The 10,259-nt window shown below is 35.0% G+C and overlaps 1 protein-coding gene across 1 annotated transcript; it reads left to right on the top strand.

Annotated features, from left to right (window-relative positions):
- The first annotated feature begins 977 nt into the window (after nt 1-977).
- Nucleotides 978-2,036, top strand: LOC132624442 (uncharacterized). The gene has a single exon (XM_060339225.1). It carries the CDS (start codon nt 978-980, stop codon nt 2,034-2,036), a length of 1,059 nt encoding a protein of 352 aa, XP_060195208.1.
- The last annotated feature ends 8,223 nt before the right edge of the window (nt 2,037-10,259 follow it).

Here is a 10,259-nt window from a genome sequence, read left to right as displayed (position 1 = left end):
CTTACGACGATTGTTTGTAATGAAGCATTAGAATAAACTGAAGGAAGAACCATTTCAAATCCCTAAACATGATCATTAACATTTATAATTTTGAAACTTGTATTTCTTTTTTTGTTAATTTTTATATTATAACGAAAACACTTCTTTTGAATTTTAGATTGTTGTCACGAGGGACACGCGCAATGCACCTACACTAAACTAGTCTTCTTATAAAGGGGAATCTAACGTCATTGACAAATACAAGGAACTCTATATTGCAGTATGGGAACTTGATACTTATAAAGAGACTCGATTGTCAATATGTAATGCATAAGGGACCTTAAGAACGATAAGAGTAGAGAAAACTTTTACACGAACGGACAATCTATGACACCTAATAATATTGCTCGAATGATCTTATTCTCTAGGAAAACTTGGAATATCTATTATGATATGGCTCGTCTTAAATAAAGTACTACTCAGAAATTTTTAAAACTTACTACAAATAACAAAAGACATAACAGAAACAGAAAAGAGACGTGACACTTCAATCTAGAGTCGGTGGGCTTTGAATTCCAGGTATATAAATGACCCTTAAGGTCTTTTCCAGTCAACCCTAAATCTAGAGAGTGGGTGGACTTGGAACAATTCATCCTTTGGCGGCGATGAGTTGTTCTACTATTGGTTTGAATTCATCTTTGGCGATGAGTTGTTGTACCCTCTCAAAGAAAAAGAATTCATCTTTGGCGATGAGTTGTTGTACCCTCTCAAAGGAAAAGAATTAATCTCTGGCGATGAGTATTGGTTTTCCCCTGTCAAAGAAAAAGAATTCGATGGTATGCCCTTGTTCTCCTACTCCTTGGTTGATGCTGCTGCCGCCGCCGGAGAGCAGTGCCTACAAATTCTAGAGACTGGCGGAAAGGGATGTGGTGGTGAAAAGGGACCCACCTAATCCTGGTGCTGATTCCCTTTGTGTGGGAATAGCGTTTCAGGGATGGATGGCTTATATACGACTAACAGATTGTCTATTATTTCTATTTAATCCACTCTCTGGCAAAAAGATCCACCTTCCATCCGTTGAAACCCTTTCCCACTATTGTAAGGGCGTCATTCGGAACAGCGAATCTGGTTTGATCGAATATTTTATTACCTGCTTGGGCGAGCGCTATACCCCACCAGTTTTTGCTGAAGCCGTTGTTCGCTGGGTTGTTCTCTCGTCATCTCCTATGGATGATGACTGCATAGCAGTGATCTGTTACGGCCACAACTCTAAACTAGGCTTCTGCAGAATAAGAGGAGACAATTCCTGGGTTGAGCTCGGTTCGCCCTACAATAGTCTTTACAGGCCAATTGTTTTCCACAATGGAAAGAAACTGTTTTTCACCGTCTCCTACTATAGCAATGAGATTGATGCTTGGGATCTCCATAATAATCCAATTAAGAGGTTTCACTTGAAGGGTCAGGATGGCGGTGTTTTGTCGACTTGGTATCAGCCACTTGAGGAAGAGCCAGATGCGTATTATGAGGATGAGGTTGAGGATGAGGATGAGGATGAGGATGAGGAGTATGCCCGTCCCTCAACCAATTACTTGGTGTATGACCACCAAAGCCAGGAGCTTTTTATTGTTTTACGACGCTACTCAAATAAACTTGACCGAGAAGGGAAACCTGCTGTACCTGCTGTTTATCGTGGTGATAGTACCGGTTTTTCTACTACCTTCAAGACTGAATTTTTTGATGTTTTGAAGGTTGATTTCATAAAGGATGATCGTGCGGAGCTTCAATACTTGGAAGCTGGCATCGGCAATCGTGCATTCTTCATTGGCAAGAATCCCGGTTTATTTAGCCCTCTCAACCACAGAATTCCTGAATTGAGGCCCAATTTTATTTACTTTACCGATGACCTGTCTTATATAGAAGAGTATTGGGGAGGCCATGATTTTGGCATTTATGACCATGGCGAAAGTAGTATTTATTCCTGTTACTATCCCCACAAGATACAGAAGATTTGGCCAGCTCCTATTTGGTTTCTCCCGGATGTTGGTGCGGACCTTTAGTCTGGGCTTTTCAAAGCCATTTGGATTCCTTGGCACTGCATACCCTGACTGGTTTCCCTCCAATCACTGATTGCAGAAATACTACTGTGCTATCCAATTCATCTCTAGCTGTTACAAGTTATGGAGTGTTATGTTTTCTTTTCAATTATATTTTCTTTACAGGAGAAATATGAAATAGTGGGACAAGAAGAATACAGATTTATTTCCTTAGGAACCTTAATTATTAATAACCCAACTTTTAATGCAGAAAATATGTCATAATTGCACATTCTTATTCATGATGCAGGTCAAAAGAAACTAGAGTTAAAACTATAAGATGCGTTTTATGAAGAAAGGGCATGGTTGTATGTTGGTAGATTTCTAGTCCAGGATAATAATCAGCAACAGCGTCCAACATTTTCAAATGATTCTAATTTTTATGAAACCTTGCATTGCGGAATTAGGTCATAGATCCGATTTTTTTTTTCGCTATCAGAAATATTTTCTCCCACTTTTTTATGACTTAAAGTGCCATCCATCTTTTTCCGGTTTATTAGTTTTGTAATGAAAAGTATAGGGTTTTGTTACCTCTCCAACTATCTCTCCATTAGGCAGGATTTTAGTGGCCCAAGCACTTATTTGTTGAGGAGAAACTGATCCAATTTGGAGCTGTTGATGTTTCTATCGATCGATCATAGAAGCAAAATTCTTATTCATTCCGATGTTGCTTCCTTCCTATTAATTTGGAAGTTCTTCTCAGATACAAGGAAATGATTCAGTTCCAGAGCTAAAGAAAAAACAAAAATTAAATACCTGTGATTTGAGACAAAAATTCTTAGAGACTCTCAGCGCGAGATAAATGTTTTGAAAGAGAAAGTGAAACTTTGGAGGATGATTTATGGTCTCTTGTTGCTGTGTAATTATGAAATGTTGCATTGTCGGTTAGGTTTATTATTTCCTATGTAGTTTGTTTTTATTTTTAGTAGTTGCACTTTTTATGTTTTATGTAATTCTTATGTTTTTTCTAATGTATTATGTAATCGTCACTTCTTCTGTAGTAGTTTATGTGTGTTTTCTATAAAAGTTTGAAAAGTAATTTGAATGTAATTTTATGTATTTAGTGCTTCTCAATTCTAATAAGTAAGTAAATAATAAAATATAAGAATAAATGCAAAACTAAACATACTAATATTCTTCAAATCAACGGCATCATCATAAATTAAAAATATAATTAAAATCACAATATTCTTAATCATCAGAATTGAAGTTATCAATATCATCCTCAGATAAATATCTTGGGTTTCTTAAGGGAAATCTTCTTTCTGTAGATGTTGTAGATGTTAGTTCCCTACCGGTAGATGATGTTTATTCTTCGGCCAACTTGAGCATGTAAAAGTTACAACGTTGTGCATACTAGTATTCGGTTGTTCTCTTTCCTAATCCCCTGTACCCAACCTCGCAAGAATCTTGATCAGTTCGAGGCATGCTCAATGAAAATCTTGTTGGGATTGGAGCGTTGAGATTTTCCATGTCACGAACAAGACGTTGTGATTCGGCATACTGATATGCCAATTCGCGACGTAAACCACAATAATATTCACGTGGATCTGAATATTTCAATTCGCGAAAATCGTCATTACGCTCTATTAAAAGGTGGGGCTTTAAATCGTCTAGCACGATTCATTGTTATCGGATGAGGAATCACCGGAATAGCTGCTATTATGTGAGTTGTCATCACCATTGCTATTCGGACAAAGAATACCGACCAATCTACATTTCTACTATTCAACATTGAATTTTTAGTAGTTTACTAAGTAGCAAAAGGCTACTTATATTGGTATCAAACTCAATAGGTTGTGGGATCACGACTATGACCCCTCCTACTTTATTTAAAACAAATATTAATGATATCATAGGAATCATCGTCATTGGACAACTCACGTGGCTTCGGAATGTACCATGGAAAATTATGCAAAAACGTATGCCGGTCGGTTCTACCCACTTGGTGATGATAGTTATTGGCCATCGGAGCCATTTTCCATGGTTGCTAACAAAGCATTTATCCATAAATTAAAACAGCGAGACTGTATTCCTAATGAAATCGATGTTCCACCGGGGGATACACTCGTAAATGTTCATTTTGCAATTATGTTGGTCATGATAAGCATAAGTGTCCCTTACAGGGTGGTGGTGGAAGTACCTCACGTGGCGGAAGTAACTCACGTGGCGGAAGAAACTTTCGTGGTGGTGGCACATCTCGCTAAAACGACAACCCAAAGTTTTGTGTATACTTGATTTATTGAGCCTACCTTATTAATTGCACAAAAATAAATCGGGTTCTATATAAAATATTGAAGTTTCGGAGTCTCGAAGCATGATTAATCTATGGATAAAATATGGAAAAAATGTGAAAATTTAAAAGAAAGAGAGTAATTAACCAAAACAAAAAGAAATAGAATAGTGCAGTAATTTACTACGCTATTGGACTTAACTGAGCCGTTACATTTAAGTCCTTTAACGCAGTATAAGGGTACTTTGATATCAATTTTTTTTTCTTGAGGTATTTTGTTTCACTTTGTCTTTTTTGGATCATTTAGGTTCGAGACTCTATTTGTTGAGCATGCTTAGTCCTTGTAGAACAGGGAGACACGGCCTAGTCACCCTCCCATATAATTTTTTGGATGTGGAATTATAAGGTGGGGTCAGTGTCAAGTTCTCTGACCATAGATAGAGATAATTTGTGAAATAGATTTTATTTAAAATAAAAAGATGAATAGCTGCAGAAAAAAAACAGAAAAAGTGATTTGAAGGGAATTTTATAGCCTGTTTGGCCAAGCTTTTAAAAACAGCTTATTTTAAAAAGTACTTTTCAAAAAAGTATTTTTGGCTAAAAGTAGTTTGTGTTTGGCCAATTAATTTAAAAAATACTTTTGAGCAGCAATTAGTGTTTGATCAAGCTTTTAAAAAGTAATTTTATGTGTATTTTTCTCAAAAGTACTTTTTCGCAAAAACTATTTTTTTTAGCTTCTGAAAAACTGTTTCTGCTACTCCCTAAAAGTACTTATTTTCTCCCAAAAGCTTGGCCAAACACCTCACTTTTTTTAAAATAAGCACTTATTGAAAAAATAAGTACTTTTAGGAGAAAAATAAGCTTGGCCAAACAGGCTATTAGTAACTCAGTTGGTTGACAAGTTGAACAAAATTTTATTAGCGAGGGTTCGACTTCCTGCCATGTAATCCCCTCCTTCTACCTCAATTTTGAAAAACGAAAAAAAAAAAAGAGGCGAGTTTTGCTCCATTAAAGAAATTTCACTAATGGTTGTTCAATTCGATAACCTAAGCCAAAATATTTGGCCGATAAATATTGACAGGATAAGAATTAATCATTTTGAGGAGTACAATTACCATATCCAAAGTTCTTTGCCAAGAATATTTTTGCTTTTATATCGTGATTCATTGGTTCTAGATACTCAATCTGAAAATGTTTTATTATTAAGATGATAAAAAAAAAAAAAATAGGGCAATTCGCAGGAATGCCCTTATTTTGGGGTGGTCTTTAATTTTTGCCCTTCGCTAGAACCTCTTAGTTTCGGATTCGAATCTTCGCTCAGTAAAAAATTAAAAAAAAAATCGCAAGGTAAAGTTTGGATTCGCAAGGCAGAGTAAGGCAGAGATTTGCCTGCAAAACTCTGCCTTTTGCTACCTTTAGGCAGAGTTTTGCCTTCAAGCGTGCCAATACTCTACCTTAAGGCATAGTTTTGCCTTATACCTGAAGGCAAAACTCTGCCTTGCGAATTCAAGTTTTGCCTTACAATTTTTTTTAAAATTTTGATTGAGCAGGAGTTCAAACCCAAAACCTAAAAGTTTTAGGTGAAGGGCAAAAATTAAAGACCAGCAAGTTGAGCAGCAAAAATTAAAGACCAGTGCATTTGAAGGGTACTCTGCACAAAAAAAAGAAAAAGAAAAAAGCATACATTTTTTTTGATCGGATTGCCCTTTATTTGGGGTGGTCTTTAATTTTTGCCATTCAAATTGGTGATCTTTAAGTTTTGCTCTTCGCCTAATATCCCGAGGTTGTGGGTTCGAACTCCAGTTCAGTAAAAAAAAAAAAAATCGCAAGGCAGATCTTTGCAAAATTCTGTCCGTTTGAAGGTAAAACTCTACCTTGCGAATCTTTTAAAACTTTTTGACTGAGCGGGGGTTCGAATCTGAAGCCAAGAAATTTTTAACGAAGGGCAAAAATTAAAGACCACCAATTTGAGGGACAGAAATTAAAGACCACCCCCAGCTTTGGACAATCCTGCAAATTGCCCAAAAACAGGTCTTGGTAACTTTCATAAATAACTACCTTTTATTGGCTTCTAACTGGATATAACTATAAAATGTAAAATTACCAAGCGTAGCTACTTTAATTTAAAAATGTGTGTATTTCTATTTTTTTGAAATGTAGAGAAATCTAGTAAATAGTAAACATGCTCCAGTGAAATCAAGAGCTATTTATGGAACAGATTTTTTGAAATACAGTGAAATACACGGAAATACAAAAATCGAGTTGAGTAAAAATAGGCCATATTTTTTGAACAAATTCTTCTTTTTCTTTTTAAATGGTAAGTTAAATTAAATCAACCATATTTCACGCATTCCATAACAGCTCACGAATCTCTCTCAACTTTTATCACAATCAAAACTTTTTGAATTTAAAAACCACTAAAGATCTGAAAACTTCCAAATATAGAAAAATATACGCTGCAATGCAATGAAATATGGCTGGTTGTTTAAGAAATATAAACTTGTAGTATGCGTATATATAATGGAATACAATGAAATATATCAGAAACTATTTCACAAATTAGAAATACAAAATGCAGAATTACATTGAGATACAGTGAAATACAAAAATCGTGAAAACAAAGTGGAGCAAAAATAGGCTCTACACAAAAAATAAGAAGATAAATACAGTGAAATAATACACTGAAATATACTGAAATATACTGAAACATTTTATCAAACACTTGGTGGGCGCGAAGCTCCACAACTCTCATCAATGGTGTTTCTCAACTTCCACACTAACCACAAATTCACCAAAAATCCAAGAAGAAGAAATAAGTTAACAACTTTGAAAACAATTTTCCTTTATCATGCCCAGAATTTTCTCTACCCTGCAGGTGCCAACTTGAGCTTCGACTCTTTTAGTGTCTTCTCTGTAGATTGCAATAGGTTGGGCTTTTAAAGCAAAATTAACATGGAGCACTTGAGCAATCTGATGCTCATGCATTGTCTCTACGTTTATCCTTGACCATTCCTCCACTACTTTTGGTACTACTTGGAATCAACAAACTAATGGAAGGAAAAGCTTGAAATTTTGGTACTGCTTGGAATCAGCAAACTGTGATAGCGGGAGGATAGGGAATGGAGAGAGAGAAAGAGAAGGGTGAGGGAGAAATAGATTTGAGAGGTGAGAGAAAACCAATTTAAAAGAGGAATTTGTGAAATACATGATACTAGTTATGATGTGTAATTTAAGAAAATATTTTAGTTATGAACAATAAATAAAATAAAAAATAGTTACTATTCATAAATAGATCTTAGAAGTAGATATGATAAGTAAATTTTCCTAACTTTTAGCTACTTGGATGTATGATTTTTTTTGGGCTGGGCTTGTCTTTCGACTATAACTGTAAGATGAAGGGCAATTCGCAGGAATGGCCCTCATTTGGGGGGGGGGGGGGGGGCATTAATTTTGTCCCTCAAATTGCTTGTCTTTAATGTTTTCCCTTAGTGTAGAAATCCCTCAACCTTTAGTCAATAGGAGCCCTACTTCCCTCTTTCCAACCTCATCACTTCAATTAAAGGGCAAACCCATTTCTGAGGTTTTGGGTTCGAAGTCCGGCTTCGGCATAAAAATAAAAAATAAGAATTCGCAAGGCAAGGCTTGGGGAAAGTTATGCCGGATCTAACATAAGTACCTTAAGGCATAACTAAAGTTATGCTGCATCCGGCATAACTTTTATGCCTTGAGGCAATTTATAAGGCAGTCTTTTAGTTATGCCGGAGACAACTTAAGTTGTCTTAAGACATAACTAAAGGTATGCCGGATCCGGCATAACTTTTATGCCTTAAGGCAATTTATAAGGTAGACTTTTAGTTATCCCGGAGACAACATAAATTGTCTTAAGGCATAACTAAAGTTATGCCGGATCCAACATAGGTTGCCTTCTAAGGCAACCTTTTAGTTATGCCTTAAAGCAATATATGCCGGATCCGACATAACTTTAGTTATGCCTTAAGGCAACTTATGCCGCATCAGACAGACTTTTCTCAAAGCCTTGCCTTGCGAAATTATTTTTATTTTTATGCCTGAGCGGGGGTTCGAACTCAGAACCTCAGTATTTTCTGCCACCTTTTCAAGAGAAGGGCAAAACTTAAAGACCACCAATTTAAGGGGCAAAATTTAAAGACCACCCCAAAAGGACAATCCGCGCAAAAATAATGTAAGATGAATAGGTTGGGCTGGGGGCCGGGAAGTGCACAAATAGCCAATCTTAAGGTTTTCATTTAATTCATAGTCGTAGTATATGTAAATATACAAAATATAGCCCCTTCTAAAACAACTTTAGACATTCGCGACTGAAGTTGCAAAAATTCATGTATGAAGTTTAGCAGCAAATTTTCGACATTTTTGCATGAAGCTCTACGATTATTGACAAGGAAAAATTGGATGCCTAAACTTCAGCAGTACAAACTTCTAACATAAATATTTGAAGTTAGTTTGTTTTTATAATATCCAACTTAAGAGCCAAACTTCATATATTTATATTTGAAGTTTGTGCTTGTGGTATCCAATTTAAGTTGTTAGTTTCCAGTCTTTAGGTCCATATTCTTAACTTGAGCAACTGAGCTATGGCAAGCTAGTACAAGACAAATATTCTACACATATATGTTCTGAGAGTAATAAGTTAGTTATATCGCAGAACCTTTACCAACTACTTATAAAATGTTGTCATAGTAGTCATAATACATCTAAGCTTTGCATGTGAACTCTGAAAATTTTATGTTTGAGTACATACATTGTATCAGTTGAGTAGTTATTATAGTTAATAACATGGCGGCCAATTTAGGTATTGTTTTCTGAATTAAGAATAAATTGATTGCTTGTTAATATATTAAAGAAAGATCTCCTAATTGACTATCCCAATTACTATACTTGAGATTCTTGATTTTGATAGAAATGTTAGTATATTTTACCCAAAAAGTTAGCAATACGGTTTTTTATTATTGAATAAAAGTGCCACGACTTCATCTTTTTTGATTGTGACATATAAACCATGAATTATTTTATTATAGATGCCTATCACTACTGGTGTACGTGTACTATTGTTGGTATTTTATTCATGGACGTTAATTGCGGTTTTTGGTCTCATTCTTATAATTTTAGGATGCATGGCAAAAGTTGGAATTATAAGAAGTCGTCCAATAGAAGAAAACAGAAAATGGCTTATACGTCAAATTATTACTTTAATTTCCTTCTATATATAAAAAAATTCAAAGATGATTTTGAGTCATGTTTTGGAACTCCCTTAGAGGTCTGGAGAGGGCATTATCAGCGGTATTATTCTTGTCTCTTCTGTCATTCCTTAAATGGAGAAATAAAATACTAGTACTATATATTTATGAATTTAAGTTCCATGCAGTGATATTCTAAAGTATTTTTATGCCATCAATGTAACTTAACATGTTGTAGCAAGTTATTTGCCATTTATTATTGGTTACTAATCCATACTTATTAGAGTTACATGCAGTTATTATTTACAAAACTTAATTGTGTAAATATTTTTATACAACCGGTGCATAAAATTAACTTAAACTCAATATATATTATATTGTATATCATTGTTTACATGAGTTCATGTTTACGAAAATATACTCAACATTTGAGATGTTCAAAGATATGAAGCCGTAAATCGATGATCAGTACAAATACTCTTTTGTAAATTCAGGTATTCTTAAAATGATCTCTTCACCCGTCCCTTACAAGAAATAGGACTTTCTGCAGTGACTAAAGTCGTCACAAAAAGTAGAAAGTTGTCACAAAAAAGTTACTTCTCGGTGGCGACTTCCCCCACAAATCAAAAGAATTAATTCATCAAAAAGTTATCCACTAAAGTGTTAATTTATTTTAGCCTATTATTAAAAAAAAAAAAAAAAATTTAGCCTGAATGCCTCTAATATTCTTATTAATTATAA

The sequence above is a fragment of the Lycium barbarum genome, chromosome 12 (genome assembly GCF_019175385.1).
Source record: "Lycium barbarum isolate Lr01 chromosome 12, ASM1917538v2, whole genome shotgun sequence".
NCBI lineage: Eukaryota > Viridiplantae > Streptophyta > Magnoliopsida > Solanales > Solanaceae > Lycium > Lycium barbarum.
This window is presented reverse-complemented; position numbering and strand designations above follow the sequence as displayed.

Excerpts from the sequence above, each read along its gene's own strand:
- LOC132624442 (XM_060339225.1), top strand. The coding sequence starts at position 978 with ATGGCTTATATACGACTAACAGATTGTCTATTATTTCTATTTAATCCA.